This window comes from Mizuhopecten yessoensis, unplaced genomic scaffold (genome assembly GCF_002113885.1).
Source record: "Mizuhopecten yessoensis strain PY_sf001 unplaced genomic scaffold, ASM211388v2 scaffold2501, whole genome shotgun sequence".
Classification (NCBI taxonomy): domain Eukaryota; kingdom Metazoa; phylum Mollusca; class Bivalvia; order Pectinida; family Pectinidae; genus Mizuhopecten; species Mizuhopecten yessoensis.
In genome coordinates this window covers 283748-309368 of record NW_018404577.1, presented here as the reverse complement: position 1 = coordinate 309368, position 25621 = coordinate 283748, and the positions used below count along the sequence as shown (strand labels likewise).

Here is a 25621-nt window from a genome sequence, read left to right as displayed (position 1 = left end):
AATGTACCTTTTAATAAGTCTGATGTATGGTTTCACATAAACCAAACTGCATATTTAAGGACTTTTCCCATATAAATGTATCTGAAATCAATTTTATATGGTAATGGAGTTTGTTTGCAATTACTTAAATAATTCAGCCGTTAATTTTCTATAAAACAAACATTGTTACGTTTATCAAGCCTTCATAATCTTATTTATTCCAAACTCATGTCTTACAAACTTACACAGCTCATTTTACAGAAAATTTCTATCCAGAAATAAAATTTCAACTTTGATTTATTGAACTGATATATCTAAAAAAAAAAATAGGCATATTTGAAATTTAGGCTTGTAGTTTTGAATATCTTATGAAACATTTAGATACTTGGAAAATGGATCTTACCTGTTAATAAAAGTACATGTACGCATTACAATAAACTAAACGCACATATTTTTATTATTAAGTAAAATTGATATCCTCTTGATCGTTTTCATCAAGCCTTGTGATTTTAATTGCATTGCCAATCAATGAAAGACCAGCTTCCAAAAGCTTTCTATGAAACAATGTTTATGGCACTGGAGTGGATGTTTAAGATATTAGGATTATTTAAATTATATAGATGAAGCAAATAAGTAGAAAAGATCACGTTCAAATACTGAGGTACTGTTTAGATATGTACGTGATTGATTTGACAGATGTTTAGCTACTGGTATATTCATATGAAGATTTTTAATTGTAAATCTGTCTTATGGTGAACATTGAATAAGACACAAAATTTCCTATCTTGAGTGACTGTCTTGGAAGTCACGTATGAGCTACAGAAATGGGTAGAAAACTGTTCTTCCTTTCAAATAAAACTGGCATTTTTGCATTGAGATGTTAGGGCGTATAACATTTTTCACAACTATGAAAATGCATGGCTGAATCAATTTGTCATTTGAAACATTAATAATATATGAGGGTACTGTAGTGATTTCTGATTTAATTGTCCTCTTGTTCTTTTAACAAACACTGCACAGGTTGTGCTGAAAGAACACGTAAACAAAATATTCTTGCATAATTTTACAATCATGTGTTATGCAAATGTCCAATCTCTAAAATAATCAAAAAGCATAAACTCTTGAATAGAGATTAAATTGCAAAATAATAATAATAAATAAATATTAGAAATCATTTCAATAAGAAGTTTGAAAATGTCCAGTTATTGATCACACATTTTGAAATTGAACTACAGTCTACTTTCTCCTGAAAATAAAATACATATATTAAAATATAGTTCAGATTGCAAGAAGTTCTAATACTGCTGCAGGGTAGCAATGGGAAGTAAATTAGAATCAACATTGATGCATTGTGAAACTCCATTGATGGAAGTCACTGCCCTCTGAAGTTGAGTAGCTGCTCATACTTTTTTATCCCGCTGTTTAAGTTATGCTTCTTTTTACAAGATTATTACTGAAATTTTACCTCATACTACTTATGAAGTTTTTATCTATATTTTGTGAAACTCCACTAGTGTAGTGCCCATCCTATAAATTTGTGCACTTTAACTTACTTTTGGGTCCAGTTTTTTTTATCTTGTCTGTCCACACATTTACAATTTCAATCCGAATTTCGTAAAAACTTCATGACCAGTCGGACATGTGCTTAACTTTTTACCAATGGATTTTTTTTTGTGGGAGTTATGCCCCTTTTTCGAGTTTCTTGTAGTTTTTATCCTTGGTATCCCTACTTCATTTCTTAATGGATATAGATGAAACTTTGTTGACATGGTCAGTAACTAAAAGATTTGTTCAGTTACAATATAGTTTTGTTTAAAATGTTGTATGAGTGTTATGCCCCTTTTCTGATTATATTGTCTGGAAAACAGGGTTGTTAGTATGTGACTAAGAAGTCATTTTCTCAAGTAAATGGGTTAAAATGTTGTGTTCATAATTATACATCAGTCTTACTGCATAGCATACAGTTTACCTAGACAATTATTAAGATGTATAACCTTTTATCAGAGCTATGGAATAGACGAAGGTTGTATACTTTTCATGGAAAAATTAATGTGACAAAACCGTTTAAAATATATTACAAAGAACACTTCAATTGTTCCATATTCCAACACAAATAATACACAATACAGCTCAAATGATGATGTGTTTTTTCCTTCAAGATAAAAAAAAAGCCTGTAAAAAAAAAATGGGTATTGCTTTTGAAGAAATACCTCTTCTGGTTTTTTACCGGATAAATATGGATAAAGATGTTTTACCGAGACAGTTATCTTAACAGATAGTGGTGTAGAAATCTGAACTCCCTATTCAATATTTAGAAATCAATATTTATTATTACACTTTGATTTTGGATCATTTTGGCCAGTTTTTGAGGTAAAATAAATGTACAAGACATCAGTGAAAATGAATGCCTATGAACACTTTGCTGGTAAATCTTTTTAAACAATCTTCCTTTTAAAAAAGGTTCATGACCGACTAAGGAAGTTACACCTGAATGGGTGTCGGGTAGTTCCAGATTTTCCATGGCAGATGTCTTGGGGAAAAAAAAAGTAGTATTGGAAATAAGATTCTTATTGAATCATATGCTTGTGATTTGCTAATAGATGAACAGCATACACAGTCTCCTGAGCAAAACCAAATCCGTTACTTAGCTGACAGATCTCAGATTTTATGCTGTAAATTTTTATCAAAATTCATAAGAAAATACATGCTTTCTTAATGTTTTACATCTTAAATAGGGAACCCCACTTTTAATGATTTTAAACACGTATATGTACCAACTACAGTCGCTGAAAATATCTGGTTTCGAAGAAAAACATTACCGTGGTAAACAATGACACATCACAGGGTTATTTACAACAATATTGAAGTTTTTCTTTTAAGGTGATATATCTGTTTATCTTTTCTCCCGCTTGCTTTGGTTTTTCCACTTTTGAGATTGCAAATTAAATATTTAATTGATTTTCAAAATTATTGCCACATATTTTTAATAGACTTTCCGGTTATCTCACAAAGAATTAACAAATCTAAAATAGGATATTAAACATAAAAGAGCAATTCTAAAAAAAGAAAATATCATGTATAATAAATTCCTTCTTTATCAACAACTATTAGGAATGAATGAATACTAATATTGATAAGAGGAAAGTGAGGTTTGAAATAGTTTTTTCATTCGATGTATTTGTAATTTCAGTTCAGTGCATATGTAAAAGAAACGATTTTATTGTTATATAAATACAAGTTTCTTGATTTTTCTTATGACAACTTGACAATTAGAATCCAATAATTCTAAGAAATGTGAAAATTGATTGGATACTTAGTTTACAACCTCAAAAATCATGAAACCAAATGAAGACGGGATAATTATTTTTTTTGAACCGAATATAGCTTGAATAGAAAAAAACAATATTTTATAAAAACAAAACAAAAAAACATTACTATGCCATTCATAAGTTTACTCCAGCTTTAAGTAATTCATACTCCACAAGATTTTCTATATAAGAGGTTTTTTTTGAAAGAGTACACACACATACATACATTTTTGAGAATTTTTGCCATGCTTGGATAATTTGAATGCCAGTGCCCCGATGCAGACTACATGGAGATTGATAGCAGCTTTTGCAGGAAGTCATGTTTTGTATCGGTAAGATATTTTTGTTCAAGATGTTTCAAGTTTGTATCAATATATTATTGAATGTTTTAAACCCATTGAAAAACAACGTTTACTAAATTGTTTAATACAAATATTTTGTTAATGAAAGTATTTTCTATTTCTAATCCATTATTTAATGTTTTGACACAAAATTACAGTAAGTTCTCAAATATACTAAGCAATTTTTTATTTATTTTTCAATACAAATTTTTAAGATAACAACTTCAAATTTCTACTGGGTGAAATAGTATAGTTCACAATATAACTGAACTAAAGGGAAAATTAGGCATAGGAGATGTACTCAGAAACCAGTAAGTATTAAGATACTAGGGTAGTTATGTTCATGACAACTTTTTACAGGATAAACTAGAAAAAATATATCAGTATATTGTGTTTGTTTCAATGTATGATGATTGTGTGTATTGTTAATTTTTATTTCTGCATGCATATTGTATTAGTCTTTTCCAAGTAATTGTGTTTCTTGTGCAAAAACAAGATATTTTCTATACCTGTACATATGTTTTTTGCCAGATTGATTTTTCAAGTGTCTTGTTTTGGCAAAGTACATACTGCACTATGTATTAACTTCCAAACAAAACATTATTTATTTAAATAATTTAATAGGAACAAATTTTTCTCTATCAATTCATAATTAATGAAGTTTTTTCAACTGAAAATTATCTTGTCATCTAGCCTAAAGTGATGGCAGCATGGTATGAGAGACGTTCTCTATAAATCAAACAGGCTGAAGAACCAGATGTTAAACATCTGTCCATCTTTTTTTTCTTCAAAAGAATTCAATTCAGATGAATGATTCTGGGTCTTTGGGCCTCACATTTTCTTCCTAAATAATTGAAAGAGATAACGAAATTCTTTTAGAGCCTCTTGATCTCTCAGCATTGTTCAACAAAATTATACCCACGATTATAACATAATGATTGAGACTGTTAGTCACTAATCTTTAGCAATTTACAGGACTTATTGGTTTGTTAAATAGTTCTCTGTTCTATTGGTATGGTGTGTACCAAGTCAAACTCTCCAAAACAAAATGTTACGTTAGCTGTTGAATAAAAAGGTGTGTAATCAGAAAGTGTCCCAAATAGAAGCTAGTCTGGTGGACACATTGAACTTAATAGCTTAAAACATTAATCTGAGTATAAATATCCTGATGAAATTAGCTTTTACTAGTAACTAAGATACAGCAGTTCCATGGTTACATGGAAGATTAATAACTGTGACTAGAAACTAGGATACAGCAGTTCCATGGTAACAGATATACAGTAACTGACTAGAAACTAGGATACAGCATTTCCATGGTTACAGAGAAATACAGTAACTGACTAGTAACTAGGATACATCATTTCCATAGTAACAGATATACAGTAACTGACTAGAAACTAGGATACAGCAGTTTCATAGTAACAGATATACAGTAACTGTCTAGAATCTAGGATACAGCATGTCCATGATTATAGAGAAATACAGTAACTGACTAGTAACTAGGATACAGCATTTCCATAGTAACAGAAATATACAGTAACCGACTAGAAACTAGCATACAGCATTTGCATGGTTACAGAGAAATACAGTAACTGACTAGTAACTAGGATACAGCATTTCCATGGTTACAGATAATTACAGTAACTGACTAGAAACTAGGATACAGCATGTTTATGGTTACAGAGAAATATAGTAACTGTGATTATAAACTAGAGAACAGCAGTTCCATGGTTACAGAGATATACAGTAAATCACTTAGAAACTAGGATACAGCAGTTCCATGGTTACAGAGAAATACAGTTACTGTGATTAGAAACTAGAGAACAGCAGTTCCATGGTTACAGAGAAATACATTAACTGACTAGTAACAAGGAAACAGCAGTTCCATTGTACATAGGTACAATAACTGTGACTAGTAACTAGGATATAGCAGTTTGATGGTTACAGAGAAATACAGTAACTTAGTAACTAGGATACAGCAGTTCCATAGTAACAGAGATATACAGTAACTGACTAGTAACAAGGATACAGCTGTTCCATGGTAACATAGAAGAACAATAACTGTGACTAGTAACTAGGATATAGCAGTTCCAATGTCACAGAGAAATACAGTAACTGACTAGTAACGAGGATACAGTATTTCCATGGTTACATAGAAGAACGATAACTGTGACTAGAAATAAGAGAACATCAGTTCCATGGTTACAGAGAAATACGGTAACTGACTAGAAACTAGGATAAAGCAGTTCCATGGTTACAGAGAAATACAGAAACTGACTAGTAACTAGGATATAGCAGTTCCATGGTTACAGAGAAATACAGTAACTGACTAGTAACGAGGATACAGTATTTCCATGGTTACATAGAAGAACGATAACTGTGACTAGAAATAAGAGAACAGCAGTTCCATGGTTACAGAGAAATACACTAACTGACCAGAAACTAGAATACAGCATTTCCAAGGTAACATAGAAGAACAATATTTGTGACTAGTAACTAGGATATAGCAGTTCCATGGTTACAGAGAAATACAGTTACTGACTAGTAACTAGGATACAGCAGTTCCATGGTTACAGAGAAATGCAGTAACTGACTAGTAACAAGGATACAGCAGTTCCATAGTAACATAGATATACAGTAACTGACTAGAAACTAGGATACAGCAGTTCCATGGTTACAGAGGACAATAACTGACTAATAAGTAAGATACAGCAGTTCCACAGTTACAGAGAAGTACCAATAACTGGGTAATAAGTAAGATACAGCAGTTCCATGGTTATAGAGAAATACAGTAACTTTGACTAGTTACTAGGATACAGTGGTTACAGGCAATACTAGCTCTATAATTATCACAGTATATGGTTGTGATGGGGAATTTTGTAATTAAAAGGGGGACTTTTTACCAAATAAGGGGAGTTTGTAGAATGTAGGGAAGCTTTACTTTTTGGATAAAATGTCTTAAAGTTGAAATCAAAACTGTTTAAAATGTTTTTAGGAAAAAATAATCAAAATATCATGTGGTTATCAGTGTTCAGTTTCTTACAACTAGGTTTGTGTTAAAAATGCAAAGTGGTTTGATAGGTTCAGGGGTTTCAATGAGGTTTCAAATTGCATGTATCCAACACAAATGAGCAGTTAATTTCAATACATTTCACAATAAACAATTATCATTCTTCTAAAAAAAATCATGAATCTAGCCGTTGAAATATCTAGCAAAAGGGCATTTTTACCGGCTACTTCCATTACATTTTAAGGACAAATGAAATATTTAAATTAAATCATTCAGATAAGATAAAGGAACCAGGATTACACACCGACAGTAAATAATAACCTTTTACAATAAATAAAACCAGTTTGTGTTAAAAGATAAATCGAAATTTATGATTTTTAAACTTCTTAATTGTAATGATGAATTTTGACACTTATATTAACACTTTATCAAATAAACATAAACCATGTATGTTTATTTGATAAAGTGTATAAGTGTATAAAAACACAAGGAGAGATATTTTTTGACGCATGATACAAAAAGGAGATACATTTTTTGAGGCAGATTCCTATTACATGTATATGGTAAACAAATCCATATTAATAGCTTTAGCTTTAGGCTTCTGTTTAAAAAAAATCGGTTTTCTCTCCCTGCAAAGAAAGTACATAATATGTTGTGCTGCTGTCAGCTTGGAATACTAAAGTCACACAGATAAAACTCTCACTTTAAAGTAAAGCTGCCAGGTGTAGATTTAAGAGTAAAAAATGTGACTTCTTTTCTATTACAACACAAGATTTTTTGGAAAAGGCAGTTCCATTCTTTCTAAAGTTTTAAAACTGTGGCATATCTACAGATGCCATATGTGCAAAATACATACTTTTATTGATATAATAAGCAGGTTTTGTGAAACCCACAATTCCTCATGTGAATGGCTTTCTATGAAAAAATATCTTGCTTGTTCATGAGAGAAAAAAGGCTTGTAAAGTTTTTAATTATCAAAATTTTTGTTTTCATAGGGCTCTGTGTTCCAATCTGAGATGACATATATAATATCATATACTTACTATATTTGGTGACACTATACAAACATACATTGTATTAAAGAAAAAAGAGGAATTCACTAATAATTGTGTTTATTAATCGAATATTGTTATTTGACAATCATCCTTTATTTATATATGAATATTCTTATTTTTGAAACCCTGTATTTTCAATCCTTTTGAAGGCATTTATTTTTGCTTTGCTGTTGTTACATACAACTTTGCCATTTTGGAACCAACAAAGAAGAGGGTTATTTTTGTACAAACCTCTAGAAAGTATGTAAGCGAACGTAAGTATAGTTTTGACATTTTTTATTTGGTTGAAGTTTTGACAAAATGCGGATTTTCCAGTAGGAAATTAGTTTGAGAACGTCATTTCCGGTAGCGAGTATCGTATGCGCCATCTTGTCCATTTTTGCGGCCCCGAATTATTCTTTTCTATCAATCCTTTAATTTTTGGCACACAATGAAAGGATTGATCTTCGCATCATTCTGAAAAGTAAGGTGTTTGTTTATTAGCCTTGAGACCATCGATCGATGATCACATTATCGCAGTTTACGGTGAAATGCATGACCTGGGCCTACCCTGGCCCTGACCAAGCGTTTGTTAATCACGAGGCCCCTACTTTTACACTGAAAACATGTGCGGACTATCCGTCAAGCGCCCTCGTTCAAAAATATTATGTTGTAACAACGGTGCATTACTTTCCTCATATTTATAGGAAGTCCACTTTTACGCATCATATTACGCTATAAGTGTGTCCAGCACCTGTGACCTGCGGTGGTTTCTCACCTTTCTAGCTCTGCTGGCGTAGACCGAGTTTCCTCTGGCCCCGACATGTACACCAGACTTTGACATTTTGACAGATGGATGTATGTGTGTCCAGACATCTATCTGTCAAATTGTCTAAGTCTGGTGTCAGGGCTAGAAGAAACTCAGGCTTTTGCTGGCGTTGGCCAAATTATGAAAATAAAATGCAGTTGTGCAGCCCACTAGTTATTGATAAGTGCAATTAAACTTACAGAGTTCCACATTCAAAATTTTGGTGTCTTTTCTCTCAAAATATAAAAACATTTTTGGAAGCAGAATTTTTGAGCTTTGACAATTTAGCATATAAATGCTTGAAATCTTTTGTTAAAAAAAGACCATATATGTTCAATTTAATTGCTGCATTTGTACATAATAACTTAGTCCAAAATTTCTAAGTTCATACTTGATTTGGCATGTCATTTTTGCTTATTGCCAGCTCATAATAATAATAGGCTTTATTTAAATTTGATAACGCATTGAGTCGAGGACTCATCTTATATGTGGTCAAAATAAAATATACAATATTTACAACATGAGTAAGAAAAAGATACATAGCATACATGCACACATAAAATACATTAGGCTAGATACAAAATATATGTTTGTTTCCTGTTTTGGCTCCAAAAAAATAGGGAAGATAGGTTACGGAAAAACATTTTATTTTATTTTTTATTTCTAGTGAAGAAAACCTCCTGATTACCTCCGTGATATGTTATTGTTTTAATGAAGTATCAACGGCACCAAATAAACACAAATAAAAAATCCCTGCATTCCTAGTTTTTGAGTTGAGCAGGCCCAAATGAAGCTTTGAAGTAAATTTTATTTGACCCACCTAAATGTTTATGGAACCAACACATTACATTTCTAAATTATCCCTTGACACTAGTTTTAGTAATCCAAACTTCACTGATGGTCACCAGTGTTACATTTTCTTTTGCATTGCTGATACTTTCTGTTCTCTATTTCCATGGCCATCAGTTCAAATTAATTGAACCACAAAACAAGTACATTTTATTTACACTATATTTACAACACAAGCTTTTAAATCCGTCATAAAATATACAAGTCTTCACCATTGTGTTGTGAACTTAATCTCTCCACTTCAAACTTATCTCCAACTATAAACTATAAAACTACACAGATCTACAAACTACTGCTAAAACTACTATTATTACTAATTTCCTAATTCCCATTGCAAATATTGATACATTACACTTGTTGATGCTGCTGAAATCCTGCTAAAATTCCACCCCTATATGACTAGGTTAAACTTGCCATAAATTCTGTTCAATTTGACTCCAGCTTGAGGACTCCCCCCACCTAGACTACAGACAGTCACCACTAATCTACAGACCCCAACCTGTATCATAAGCACAATTATCTATGGCTACTTAGCTACCCTCTTCAAATAAAACTCTTGACATTGACCACAAGCCAAGGGTAATAAAATGCATAGCAAATTATGTTTACTTTCAGTGACTGAAGAACCAATAAAATGTATTGGGGTTGGTCAGGAAACATGAAACACAGCTATATTTTTATTTGGCCTTAGGTTAATATAGTATCATTCACAGGTAAGACTAGTATCACAGGTTTGGAAAGTCAAGAATATGTCACGTGTGTAATGAAAAAACCCGGTGATTTGATTAAAATGTGATGCAAGCCATGAACTCTCATGATGCATTTTAGAAATTAAGGAAAACATATTGTGTCTAATATTCATATACCAATATGGAAAATTGTTAAAATTGACCAAATATATATGCTAATATAGCCTGAGCTAAGACCAAAACAGATATTGCAGAACATAAAAATTTATATTTAAATATGTAATTAAAACTAAAATTATTAAACATGTGACATAGGCATAGGAGGACAACATAAAACCTTCAGAGACACATCTAAGTATCTGACTTACCGCCAGGAAGAGGCGACATTATACAACTGTACTATAGAAACAAGCAAAACAAAACCAATGAACAGGATTGGAACTTTTGCAACTCTGACAAACACATGGTCTGCTTCTTCAAATATATTTTAAACTCTCCTAGCTGTGTTCTTTTGAAAGTTATAAGCAATTTTATCAAATAGCATTTAAGATTACAGTTGAAACTTGAACAGGATGTAACATTCTCTAGCACTTGTCACAATTTTCTCTTCCTTTTTCACCATTTCTGTACTCTTCTCTGCAAAATGGTAAAATCAAGCATTCGACAATGAGACCATCATGTCTTGCCTCAAGACTGCACAACTGGTATGCCAACTTCAAGTTGGCTCTCCATATCTTACTGTATACAGAGACATTACAAAACTGAACTTCACTAAAATATTAAATAGTACCAAATGTTTTAGATCAAGAAATTGTATAAAACACAGAAAAGTTTAACAGATTTATCACGTAACATGACACCAGTAGGATGAGCCTCCTCCTACCCTCACACCAGACTTGCTGATTCCAACAGAGGATGTATATTTTGTCATTTATTTCCATCCAAAAATTGTTAATATATGATTTTCTTGTTTAATGTGATTATTTTTAGCTTATCAAGTGTTTGTTATAAATAATATACCAATATGTAATTATAATAACAATCGTTTCATGAATTATGAAGAGATTTAAAATAATAATGTATTGTGCACATCAAAATTGGAATTGGTGGATTTTACAGTTTATAGAATATATGGTTTTATTTGTTGTACTTTGATAAGTAAATTGATGATTAATTAACACAAAAGTATGACTAGTCACTGTCACGGACACAGTATGGATTGTCTAAATATGACAAGTCACTGACACAGTATGGATTGTTTGTTGTTTCTTGTCACACTATTACAGATATGACAACATTGGTCTATGTTTCGTTTCAGTGTCCGCTGATGACATTACTGACATCCACATTTGTGGTGCCTGTCGAACAGAGTTCCATAATGTGGATCTCTTCCTGCTCCACAAACGGCTCTCATGTCCGGCCGTGCTGCAGTCAGCAGCCGCTAGTACCTCGCTGAGTCACCAGGACAGAGTAGCAGTAGCTCCTGGGGACAGCCAACAACAGGTATAGCGGAAAACCGAGTTCTCATAAAGCATGAGTTGATACATAAATCTTATAAATCATAATTACCAGTCCATTGATTGATAAGAGGCTCACCTCAGGAACATATGATTAGAGCAGTTTGGGAGAAGATGATTTTTTGTTTTGAGATTTCAAAAGTGAAAGAAATTTGATATTTCAAAATCAGGAATGTGAAAAATACTGCAAAAGTCATCTGTTTTCTTACGATGTATTTCTATCTAGGACTAGTGGCCCATACAGATGGAGTGTAATCAGATTGTTGTGGTATAAAGAGACAGATGATCTCATGTTGTCTGTGCATGCCCCCTGGGATGATGCCAGTATTGTCTTGTTCAAAGTTATAACAGTACTAAACACTCCAGGCTGATACACTGCCACTGCTTGTGCTGAACTTGTTTTGTTTAACGGCAATTATTGGGTAAACATTTCCATGATCAAATATGGATCTGAAATATATTGAAATTTTTCAATGTACCAGGTATTGTTAATATACAGCTTAATTTGACTTTGAAGGAGGATGAAAACAAGGGATTCTATGTCATCTCTCAAAATCATGGTAGTAGCACTACTTTGTATTCCCAGTTCATTTGTTAAAACAAAAGCTTATTTCAACTTTATAATAATGTCTCAGTTTTTTCGTTCTGTTTTAGAACCCATGTCATAAAGATTTGATGACATTTTCTCTTTGGAAGACTGTGAAAAGTGAACTTTCATTTAAACTTCTTTCTGTCCCTTACAAAATCACATTTTTATATGACTAAATAACTGTACTAAATCACCCCTAGTAATGATAGATGTAATTTAGATGTGGAAGTCAGAAACAGTAAATAGGAATTTAATGTAAGTTAAGTGTTTGTGTCTGTTTTCAGATATCTGTGTCCAAAGCAAACTATTCAATGGTAACAACATCTTTGAGTTCAAACATGGGAATCCAAGTTCAATCTCCAGGCCTGCCTGTAGTACAAGGCACTACAATGGGAACACCACACCCAAGTGAGCATGAAGGGGTCGGGTCCACCTTCATGATAACCCCACCACAGGGCCACGAGTACATTCAGACCAATCAGAGGCCTGCACTCATTCAGACAACCAATCAAAACAAATCTGAGTCACAGATCATTCTTACAGAAAAGGGGGAGCTGCTTGTCGTGCAGACCATGCCACCTGATGGGACGGATCAAAGTGAGGCTGAAATCAGCCAACAGGGCCAGGCCATGCTTAACTTCATACAGTACCTCCGTGCCAACAGTACGGGGGCCACAAATGGTGAGGGTTCATATGGTGAGAGGAAAAGTCACTGCTGATGTCAAGTCAATAAGGCGATAGGGCTTGTCAAAATATAAACTTGTACCAAATAAACAGTTTTCTTATATAAAGTGTTCACGTATAGACTTTTTTGACATATTATCTGAATTGGTGATTATGACTGCATGTTTTTCAGAATTTGGCCATTATATATATATACATATACATGAACTGAAAATCACAGGAAAACAATTGTTTCTGTTACAGGTCCTGTCCTGACTACAACAGAGGGAACAACTCACCCCTCCACTGCACAAGTAGTGCAACTTGGCCAGAACGGCTCTGTGCCTCTGATTTCAACTCCGGTCAGTCAGCCTTTAACAGTTACTCCATCTGATTTACATAGTGTGAACTTAATTGACCAGATCAATCGGAGACAGTTGATTGAACATTCACCACAAGTGACCTTTGACCCAGCTGGTCAGTTAGACAGAAGTGACCCCAGCAGTTGCCCTGTGATTCATGTACAAGACTTGGCACAACAGGCAGCCAGAATGTCTGGAGTGGTAGAAAGTGATCTCCAGAACATTGCTATGGAAACAGACCCGCAACAGGGTGACCTTGACCCTGTACAGTACTCTGTAAATGTTGTTAATATAAGTCAGCCTGCTAACACTGAGAGTGTCGGGCAGATACTCCAGATACCGGAGTCAAACATACAGGAAGAAAACATGATCTTCCAGGACAACACTGGACAGCCTGTACTGGATAATCACAAGTTTGGAAAGTTTAGCGGCAAAACGGTGATCGCACGGGGAGCAAAAACACATTTGTCCTCAGGCAAGAGTTCATCTAAATCAGCCTCTAAGTCAACAGGTGTGTATAATATCTGTTAGAGAATAGGGATGCATGTTGGGACTGTTTTATTCAGAGGGACAAGTATTCAGATAAGATTTATTACATAATTTCATTTTGGTATGTGAAATTAATTTTTTCACATTTATTACAGTGTACAATTACAGCTCGTCACTGCTAGAGTATACACTTCAGTTCTTTGTTCTGATATTATATAAAATCTAGGGCTAATTAAAAAATAACTTTTTGATTTGATGGCTTGCACCATTCACACTGATTTTGTTTCTGGTGATCATGGCCACTGTGTACTCGCATGCTAACAGATCGGAACACCTGTGTATTCATAATTAAAAGTGCTTCCCTGCATTCATATTGGGAATAACCCTTAGGAAGTATGTTGTTTAGTTACATTTATATTTGTTGTACTCAGGATCTCCGACAAAATGTCCAGGAACTCCACGCAAGATCAGAACTCCGCCTGTGAAAAAGTTCAAATGTCATTATGACGATAAATGCACATTCTCATCTGCATATTTAAAAGATCTGGAGCGACACTTCAGGACCCACACTGGAGAGAAACCGTTTTCTTGTAAATATTGCGACCGCTCGTTTAGTCGAGTGGACAAACTTCACCTTCATATGAGGGCTCACACTGGAGACAAACCCTACAAATGCAAATTTTGTAAGTTAAATGTGTAATGTTAAAATTGTCAAAACTTGCTTTAAGTTTCTCATACATGTACTTATGTGTCTACAACTCTTGAAATGTTTAAAACTGTTAAGATCATCAGTAAACATGCTATGAAATTATTTTCTTATAATTTGAAATACCAGTTGGTTTGTAATGGAAAAGCAGGTGCAAATGAAATTGATGAATTTTTGGGAAAAAATGTCAAGACATGTCAAATTTGAATAATCAGATTTTTTTTAATTGGGATTGGAATTGAGGAAAATTGGCAGAAAAATGTAAACTGTAAAATTGAAATTGTACAATCCTGTGTAGAAATTGCTATGAATGTAATCCCAATTAATCCTGATAAACCACATGTACAGACACAGTTTTTCCAGGACAATTTGGGTGTATTTCTTAATACTGTTAAGAAATGTATATTCTTTAAACTGATCTGACATAGTCAAGTTAACTAATTGTCATCAATGTTTTACTGTAGTTCCTTATAAATGTGACTTACAAGCTTAAGAGATTAGATTATGCTTGAAAAATATTTACTACAGTACTATAACTCGTGAGAATGGATATAAATTATTATCAGTTATAACAAGTTGGATATTCTGTTTCTCCAATAGCCTGAAACACGATCAAAGACATAGTAACATACCACAAAATAATCATGCCTGGTCGTTCAAACTGAAAAGTTCTCAACAACAAAAATCTCTAGTTTGGAATGATGAAACCTATAGCAGGTATGGATGAAATAGTAAACCATTGGCTAGGAGTGATGAAACCTATAGCAGGTATGGGTGAAATAGTAAACCATTGGCTAGGAATGATGAAACCTAGAACAGGTATGGGTGAAATAGTAAACCATTGGCTAGGAGTGATGAAACCTAACGCAGGTATAGGTGAAATAGTAAACCATTGGCTAGGAGTGATGAAACCTATAGCAGGGATGGGTGAAATTGTAAACCATTGGCTAGGGGTGATGAAACCTATAGCAGGTATGGGTGAAATAGTAAACCATTGGCTAGGAGTGATGAAACCTAGAACAGGTTTGGGAGATATGGTTAGAAATGAATCTTTTTAATTCTCAATTTGCTTTACAGGTAGCTACAGTGCTGTGGATAACAGCAGTCTACGGAAACATGCAATCGTTCATACTGATGAGAGACCTCACAAGTAAGATTGGGGGTATTAGCAGGTACTTTAAATGAAGTGTGAAAAAAAATACCTAAGTATCAACTACTGATCAGTAATGCATGATACTCTAGTTTTCTGTACTACAAAGATTAAAGATGGGTTACCATTAAGATAAGCAGGATCGTAATGGTTAAATATGCTGAATACAAGTGGGAATCCAAATATTCAACCACCAGATGTTAAAATCCAAAATTAGATAAAAACACCAAAATGTAAGGAGATTACAATGTTAAATGTATTTTGAAATGTGAATTTGTTTACACCAACAGGTGTCAGGTCTGTCCCTATGCCTGTCGTACAGCCAGTCAGCTAACTGTCCATCTACGCACCCACACTGGTGACAGCCCCTTCCCCTGTCCATTCTGCCCTGCCAAGTTCAAGATCAAGTCAGACCTGCGGCGACATCTGAGGGTCCACACAGGAGAGAAGCCGTACCAGTGTGAGAAATGTGATGCCAAGTGTGCCACAAAAGGTATAAAGTTCCTCCACATCGCTAACTAACATAAATTTCTAAAAATAGACTTGTATCATTTATGTGGATGTATGGAGGATAGGATGATTTTCAGAAATGCACATATTATTTAGCAACTTTGTGTTTTCAGATGCCGTAAAGCATCTATAGCTATCCTAAACAACTTTACGAGGCAATCAAGACTTCTGGCAAATATTTCTTTCACCAATTTTCTGATAACACACAATCTTCTTCCGCCAAATGAAGTAAATGTATCATACAATTACATGTTGCAGTGTAAAAAGTAATTGAAAACTACAAAATATCTGTTTATGATTATACAATAACTGAAAAGTTAATAATTTAGATACAATCATGTTCTATCCATGAATATTACATGCTATATATAATATGCATATATCAATGCCAACTTTTGACTGCAAACTAGGGTTCCCTCCCCTCATCCATAGTGAAAACATTCTACCTGTTTTTTCGTGACACGAAAGTGCTGTATCGGCAAATGATGGTTTCACATTTCATTAGACCAAAATAAAGATCATTATTAAATCAACAAATTCTGAAATTCAGTCTGTAACTTTACAGAATAGATCATACCATGCTAACTAAACATTGAATTTGTTGTACAAAGCTGTTACAGGTGTGTCCCAAATCTGTAAATGTGACCCTTTGGAAAAAAATTGTGCTTGACTTTCAATTTTGGGATGAATTTGATTTGTCATTTGATAAAAGAGATAAAAATTACATAATTACATATAAACATTATTTTTGTTTCAGGAAATCTAGCCAGCCATGACCGTGTACACCACTCCTTGGAGAATCAGTTGAAGTGTACAGTGTGTGATTTCTCCACCTCGTCAAAGCGAAGCTACAAAGAACATATCAAAGGCCATGAACCTGACGACCCAGACTGTGTGTGTCATGTGTGTCACTACAAGTGTTCCAACAGAGAGGTGCTCCGCAGCCATCTCTCCCGACACGAGAAGGAGAAGAGTTACAGCTGTATGCACTGTTATTTTTCAACCAACCACAAGGCCAACTTGACTCTCCATATCAAACGTAGGCATATGCAAGTCGAGACAAAAACCTCAAGTATCAAAGGGAGACGAGGAAGGTCATCTGAGGTCAAGGTTTCTTGCTCTTCCGGGAAATTTTCAAAGGTGTTTGCCTGTCATTTGTGTCCTGAATCGTTTGTGAGGAAAGATTCCCTACGCAGTCATATACGGTTACACGAAGAAATGGCCAATTCAACACTCACCACAGCTTTGACTGTGTTGAAATTACAACAACCTGTTATTAATCAGAAAAGAGTCCCTCCAGTAAATTATGATGGCGTAGCAGACACGGGGGACGGAATCTCTGGCATTCGTTCCAAAGATCAAGAACAGGAATTGGTGCTATATCGGACTGAATCGGCACCAATTACATCTTCCGTGACCTCAAATACTGGTGAGGAAATGGTGAGATACGAGGATGGGTCATGTAATAGGCAGCCTCAATCACAGTCAAGGGAAGGTCAGTCTGAGGTCACACAGGAGGTCAGTCAGGGGCAGGATGGGCAGGAATATCATAGGGAGGAATTGCGTCACCAGAGTATGGAGATTATGCACCTTCAAGGCGAAGCACCAGAACTAAGTCAGATTGTACCTCCAGATTACATTACCACTACTTCAAGTGTTCCGACCTCTTTGGAGTCTACAGTAATTACGTTAGATATGAGGACCCTGTCTTCAGATGACATAACCGTTGTAGAACCTCAAGGTATTGCGGAGGCAAGGAAGTGGTTACTACACAGACAGGGCCACATTTGTCAGGCAAGGACCACACAGGAGAAAGATACGTCAACTCAGCCTGTGTACAGACAGTTGGGAGCATCAGATCCAGATGTCCCATGTGATGTGCAAATAAGGAGTGCACCTGAATTGACAGACACCAATCAGTACTCCAAATGTCCTGTCAGAAAATGTAAGCCAATGGAGAGGCAGGACTGTGATTTAGACAGTCATCATTACTCCAGAGAGATGTATTCTACCTCTTTGATAAAACAGAATAGTTCAGCTAGTGGAGTTCCTTTGGAGAGTGTAACAGATAACCCTAAGAATGTCCAGCAGACTGTGACAGATGGCCGTGAAATATCGGTGCCTGACCATGTTCAACTTCAACCCCACATGATTCCAAACATACAGCTTGTCCAAAACATATCTTTTCCTGTCATACATCATCCTACAGGCCTGATCATCCCTTCAGTTAACGGGCAAACTTTTAACCAGCTTGTGGGAGGAACTTTACAGCAAGGGGATATAACTACAATTCAACAAGGGGACACAGCTCACTTGCCACAAGACATACATTCTATGCAACAAAGAGGCTTAACCAATCTACAGCAAGGGGTCATAGCCACCTTGCAACAAGGGGACATGACTACCTTACAACAAAGGGGCATAACCACGCTGCAGCAAGGGGACATGACTACCTTACATCAAAGGGGCATAACAACGCTGCAGCAAGGGGACATATCTAATGTGCAACAAAGGAGCATAACCACCCTACAACAAGGGGACATATCTACAATTCTGCAAGGTGGCATAACCAACCTTCAACAAAGGGAAATAACAAATCCACTATCTGTCAGTGCCCAGTTACAGGATGGTGATACACACATGACCTTACCGATACAAATTTTGCAACAACAGACTGGCAATCAGAATTTCCAGATGATCGGAGGTGTTTCACAACTAATGAACACGCCACCAAACAGTGTCCAGATCCTCTTGCCAAGCACTGTCGGCAATTGCAATACAATCAGTCAGAACATAGTGACTACTTCTATTGGTGGAATAGAAAATCCAGTTATATCCAATACAATGCGTGGCGTTCAACTTGACCAACCCACTAGTGTAAGATCTGGTCAGGTGCCCAGGGTCAGTAGTAGTCAGCTGCCTAATGTCCCTACAGGACAGGTCACTATGGTTTCAAACCCAACACTAACAGCCAATAGTGGGGATGAGGTGGATGGCTTGATGGGTCAGCAGACCTCAGGCCATAATAGCAGAGTCCTCGTATCTATGTCACCTGTTACGCCACAAACACTTCAGAAAAGAAATCTTGTTCCTGTGTCACCTGCAGAACCCCAGACACTGCAGACAGGAAGCCTTGTCCCCTTGTCACCTGTAGAACCCAAGACACTGCAGACAGGTCTTGTTCCAGCGTCACCTGCTGTATCGCAAACACCGCAGACTGAAAGCCTTGTTTTGCCGGAGAATGCTGATCAGGACTTTGTCTCCATACCCGTGAACTTCATCAGAGTATCACAGACAGGTAATTATAAGTCACGTTAAGATGTGAGCATAGCTCACTAAAACAGGTGAAATTCCTGATATATTGACATGTGAAGGTCCTTGAATTGTCCAAGGGAAGATAAATATCATTTAATTGACTTGGGCTAAAAAACAATACTTCAATAAGATTTCACAAAGAATTAACACCATATGGTAGGATCACAATACCTGTATAAATACCACTGGGTTGATTTAAAAAGAGACATGTAGTATTTTAAATTTAAAAAAAATGTTTTACAACATTTAGAAACAAATTCTATCTAATCTCACATTGAAGATTCTTTTTGGCCCAGGAATCCAATGTATTTTAAAAAACAAAAAAGTTTCTGTTTTAATATAGGTTTAGGGCTATTCATATATCTTTCCGTCCATAGGACCTAAAAGCAAATCACTTCTATTAATGGTTTTAATTTTGCCTGTTACTTGCATGCACATTAAAATAATGGAATTCTATGGTTTGTATCGCTAAACAAACCCTGAAGTCCAGGGATTTGAGGGGGGGATGTTTTATGGTTTGTATTCCCCGAACATACCCTGGATTCATGGAATAGTCCTAATTTGAAATGGATAACAGTTTTTCTGTTTAATTTGAAGTTCTAGACTGAAATATTATATACTTTAATACAACCAGAAACTAACCCGACGTCATCCGACCAGCACACTCAAGTAGCCAACTCCAGTATTGGACGTCCCAGGAATTAAAGCAATGTTGAGATACCGGTATGTATTTCAGTTCTAACGGTATACTACATGTAACATCAGTAACCATTATTATGATTGAATGGCAATCAAATGAGATGTGAAAATTATGATCCTCAACTGACCTTTTGACTTTAGTGGTGGGGTTCAAAGGGAGATAATTGGCTTACATTTCAAATTACTCATTCTGACTGAGATTTCCTATAATCAAATGCTCTACATTGATGGAAAAGGTCTCATATATTCAGGTACTATACAATATTATCCAGTATTTTTTGCTAATAATAGTACTTGTGACTTAGAGTTCCCTACAATGTGAGGTGTCCTAAAATGCTGATGTGGTGTACCAGTACATGCATTGTAGATGTACATGGTATAGTGCTTCAACATAAACCAAAGTCACTTCTTCTGTCTGTATTTGATTTTTTGTGCAAATTTTATTGTATAAAAATTTACAAAAGGATTGGACACAAATTATGCCGATGCAAATTATGCTGACTTAATTTAGTCCTTTCCTGTAAACAAGGCATTAAATATTTACAACCAAGCAATAGTCTAGCTGGTCTTTAATTAAAACATTGTTTTGATTAAACAGTGAAGAGAAGAGAAAGATAGTTGGAAGCAGGGGGATCTTGACCATACTTGTTATGGTTTAAAGTAAAAAATATTTTTCAAGATTGTCTTGAGTGCTGTCCAAGCCGCAGCACAGCTTTTGCCGCGGGCATACACGCTATCTTTCTTGTTCATTTTCCATCTCTTACTTTGAGTTACACTGTTTTGAACAATCCATTGCCTCCATGAGAATCCATCCCTTCAGTATTTTTCTTGAACATATATACATTATACACTTTCCTGATTTGTGATACCATTGATATATCTGATCAGTTAGTTATCCTCTCACATTGAAGTTGTATATATGGTTCTGTTTGCATGATTCATTTGCCTTCATGAACATGTCGGGGTTTCTTTGAGCTTTGTAATGAACTTGTCGGGGTTTCTTTGAGCTATGTAATGAACATGTCGGGGTTTCTTTGAGCTATGTAATGAACTTGAATTCACTGTACTCACAGTCTTTATTCAGGGAAAAAATATTTGTATAATTAAATCAGAAGTAATGTTATTTTTATCAGTAGTTACAATTGTTTACATGTGCATGTTCATGTGTATCAACTTCATTACTTGATCAGAATACTTGATTAACATGTCAAAAAGTATGATGCATGTACATGTAATGATAATTTATATACTAGTTGTGTAATTGTTATAACCCCACAGGAATTTTTCTGAAAATTAACAGGTATAAATATTAATTATATGATCTAACCTAGTTATGCATATGGTACAGTGCTGATTTTGAATACATGGTAGGGCCCTCGCCGACACATCTTGGTTCTACTAGCTAGCACATGGTACAGTGCTGATTTTGAATACAGGGTAGGGCCCTCGCCAACACATCTTAGTTCTACTAGCACATGGTACTGTGCTGATTTTGAATACAGGGTAGGGTCCTCGCCGACACATCTTAGTTCTACTAGCACATGGTACAGTGCTGATTTTGAATACAGGGTAGGGCCCTCGCCAACACATCTTACTTCTACTAGCACATGGTACAGTGCTGATTTTGAATACAGGGTAGGGCCCTCGCCGACACATCTTAGTTCTACTAGCACATGGTACAGTGCTGATTTTGAATACAGGGTAGGGCCCTCGCCGACACATCTTACTTCTACTAGCACATGGTACAGTGCTGATTTTGAATACAGGGTAGGGCCCTCGCCGACACATCTTACTTCTACTAGCACATGGTACAGTGCTGATTTTGAATACAGGGTAGGGCCCTCGCCGACACATCTTACTTCTACTAGCATCTTGTGGTTTCCATGTTCTTCTCATCTATAAATTAAAAATAAAAATTGACCATATGTTTCGTGTTAAACATATTTTCAAAAAGCACACAAGCCCTATAGTATTATTTGGAAGGAATTTTCTTAAAAAGTTTTGCAGCAATAGTAGCCCTTGATTTATTGGATCATTGTTGTGTTACAACAGAGGTCACTGCCACTAACAAACTAACGTTTGAATAAGTTTCCTTAATAGTAATGTTTTGGCATTACTAAACTGTGTGGTACATTTGCACTAACTCAAAAATGGTGATTGCCAAAATGGAACCTTTGACAATCGAAACAAACTGATATGTTCACAACCTACAGAGTATCGTTAACGTAGTTATGTACAACTGGGAATTGTTTTGTAGATATGGTCCAAGGTGTAAATTGAGGAGAAACATACAGTTGTCTTTCTTTGTTCCTGAAGCAGAGGTTTACAGAATTGATTACAAAATTCCATCTTTGGTTTTGGTATATCAGATTTAAGCCATGATTGATGGCCGGAATTGATTATTTTGCCATGATATTGCAATATCTGATAAACAGTGTAATCATGGAACATGTGTTATATTGGTTTCTCTTCTGGATGGTGGATATGTACATGCTCAAATTAAAATAATTTGTCATTTGTAGAGTAAATTAAAAGTCAGCTGGTGACATTTACAGATAACTGTCAGTATATTTTAGTGAGATATAGACGCTACCATCACATATTAATCAGCCCCAAATGTATATATACTTGTACAAGTTAACAGATTTACTGTAAATGAAAATTTTCCTGCAAAAAATGGTAACAATTTCTGTTACTGCAGATTCCTCTCAAATTACATCACAGGTTATTTTGTCAGGGCTTGAAGTAGAGTGTGTTCATTGCATTCTCTGTAAATAAATCAGATTAAAAAAAGCAACTGATTTATTATCTTAGTTTGTTGTGGAATTATTAAAATGTGCACAGTGTATACTTTAATGTACATGTTTGGATTCACACCTGTTTTTCTTCAGTTCCACATACATAGTGTACAACCTAGGCTGACAATTATCTGATACAGCAATTAGACATTCGTATGTTGGGTAAAATTGATATAAAATCAAAGTTTTTAAAAGTCAGATTTTATTTCATCAAGAAAAACTCTTCCCTTTACCAAAAATGAAGAAAAAATATTGAAATGTCATCCGTTTTCAGTGTTGGAGGAGTTTGTTTTTAAACAATGAACATTTGTTATTCTGGCCGTAATATGTAGTTTTGATGTCATAATTCATCCCAAACACCTGCTCTAGTGATTTATCTGTAATATCTATATGTAATGCCTTTTGCATGTTTTTCTAATATAAAAAAGTGTTCCTATAATACAATAGAATTTATCTTTCCTTATTGTCTTGTTGAAAAAAACTTAAGTTATATATGGCAGATTTTTTCTCGTCAAATTAGTGGTGTGAAGCACATTACTGTTACGGTACATACAAATATGTCTGGGTTTCATGATAAGAAACAGCTGCTCAAGAAGAGCAATTTTTCACCAATAAAAAAATGCATGCATATGGCCAAATGTATAGAATTTTGGACTCGTTTTCTCTTGATAACATTATTCTTTTGTCTTAATTTTTGTTCTCCAGTCAATACAAGATATAATGTATACATTGTAGTTATCAGATCCTAAGTACTTATATGTAGGGACTATTTCTGAATAGAAAAATAATCTATGTAAACATATGGGATGTAGTTATTTCTGTAAGGGGATGTCTCCTGGATTTATCTTTTGATTAGTTTACTACTTACATGTTACCTGTTTTAACATCACCTGGCCAGAGCCCTATATGTTGAGTGTATATTTATGTGATGGTGCATTGTCCATCCACCTTTAAATTTTCAACTTCCACTTCAGAGCCATAAAGCTTTGAGTCATGAAATTTGTTTGTTTCAAGTTTGTTTAGTGGAATAACTTTGAATTAATTTTACTGTCACAGAGGTCATACATTTTGAACAATAATTATAATACCTCGTATATATATGAAAAACTAGGAATGCACAGAGTGATGACACTTCAATTAGCTTACTAGCATGTAACACTATTAAGAAATTATTTTGACCCAATTTCAAAGTCACATGGGTCAGATATGTTTTTTTGAAATGTTTTTTTTTTTTTTCTCTTGAATGGATCTGAATTCCTAAAATGATGATATTTAACATGTAGTGTTCAAATTCATCAACTCACCCTTTTCACAAGGTCACAGAGGTCAAATAAGAATGATAATGGCTAATTTTGTATCAAATTTATCTTGTAAAACTTCTTGGATAAAAAGTGATATTTTTTTAGTTCTGGAAATAAGAGATGTGTCTGTCAGAAAATAAGATAAATAATTTTTGATTATTTCTGGATTATTGCAGAATGACGTTTATTCCTGTCCATGCAAATCCAGTGAAGTTTCTTTCTTCATGCTGCCAGCTGGTGATATGAATAATTGGACAATACACAATGTGCCGAATGAGGATGTGTATAAATATTTATTTGTTTACATGGATAATCAGACTCAACACAACAAAGGTCAGACTTTGGATAACAACAGGCTGCACACTGGGGATATGTGCAAATATTAAACCTGTTTACATGGATTATCGTGCATTAGACAACACACATGTGAATGTCCATACATGTTAATGTTTCATCTGTATACATACAGCTCCATGGACATCTGACTTTGGATATGTGTAAATGTTTTGTCGGTATACAGGTACATGGACATCTGACTTTGGATATGTGTAAATGTTTTGTCGGTATACAGGTACATGGACATCTGACTTTGGATATGTGTATATGTTTCATCTGTTTACATACATGTACATATATTGACAGCTTTTGACATACATAAATCCTGTATCATCTGTGTTATACAGTCTAAATCTTTATGAATTTACTCTTTTGAAAAAGATAAAATCTTCACTGACAGAAATCGATACCAAGGTGAAAGAGAAGGTTTTGCAGTTTATTTCTACAGTTATTCTTAAAGACTTGAATCTCTCTATTTTCAGTACATAATCTCATAAAAAGTTGTTTGAGATTACCTGCTGTTACTTGTCATAGCCAGGAACCTGGAGGATTTCGTAACCTTTCATTTTATTTTGTTAACCTATAAGTTAGGTTACAAAAACAGTTAAGGATATACTATTAAAAGAATATTGCTCACATGGTGCTTAAGTACAGATTATCCCCACCCCCACCCCCCTATAGCCTTTGAAACCTGTGGTTCTCCATTTAGAGTATTCAGACACTTAAAAACCAGGGAGCTTGATAAATGTTAGTTCTTAAACATGTTTCTTTAATCTTTTTATTTGTATCCTTTTTATATATGAAAAGGATTTTGTGAATTTCTGTTCAGCTTAACTTTTTATATGAGAATAGATTTTGTTTTAACACAAAATTTATACTATATTGCAAATTGTATTTTCATCTTTGTTGAATTAAAATACACAATTTTCTCTCAAAAGACAGGTTTTACATAAACCCAAGGATACAGAAGTGAAGGGAACCAACTGGATAGCAGGCCTTTCAAATTGCAGGTCTTTTGTCATCATTGTTGCTCTGAAGAATTTAAAAGCATTAAAGATAATAATTTGAATTGTTGCCATTATCAAAGAATTAAAGTCAGGTGCTATTTTGATGTAAAGGTTTCAAATTTTAATTAAACAAATAATTATGTAATTAACTGATGGTTTGA

At 34.7% G+C, this 25621-nt stretch overlaps 1 protein-coding gene across 2 annotated transcripts; it reads left to right on the top strand.

The window, feature by feature from the left end:
• The first annotated feature begins 3222 nt into the window (after positions 1-3222).
• Positions 3223-24686, top strand: LOC110446064. 2 transcript variants are annotated; one of them, XM_021491024.1, is made up of 11 exons: positions 3223-3619; positions 7843-7947; positions 11337-11521; positions 12409-12805; positions 13052-13660; positions 14070-14321; positions 15422-15494; positions 15785-15987; positions 16762-19302; positions 19954-20042; positions 24294-24686. In XM_021491024.1, the coding sequence occupies exons 1-10, from the start codon at positions 3607-3609 to the stop codon at positions 20022-20024; spliced, it is 4449 nt and encodes a 1482-aa protein (XP_021346699.1). In that variant the 5' UTR covers positions 3223-3606; the 3' UTR covers positions 20025-20042; positions 24294-24686. The 2 variants fall into 2 exon arrangements, with proteins under 2 accessions (XP_021346699.1, XP_021346700.1); XM_021491025.1 differs by lacking the exons at positions 3223-3619; positions 7843-7947 and adding an exon at positions 7974-8156.
• Positions 24687-25621: the final 935 nt, after the last annotated feature.

Bases quoted from the DNA above. Each gene is read 5' to 3' on its own strand.
- LOC110446064 (XM_021491024.1), top strand. The intron at 13,661-14,069 runs GTGTGTATAATA...TGTTGTACTCAG, and splicing joins ATCAGCCTCTAAGTCAACAG to GATCTCCGACAAAATGTCCA. The intron at 19,303-19,953 runs GTAATTATAAGT...TAATACAACCAG, and splicing joins CATCAGAGTATCACAGACAG to AAACTAACCCGACGTCATCC.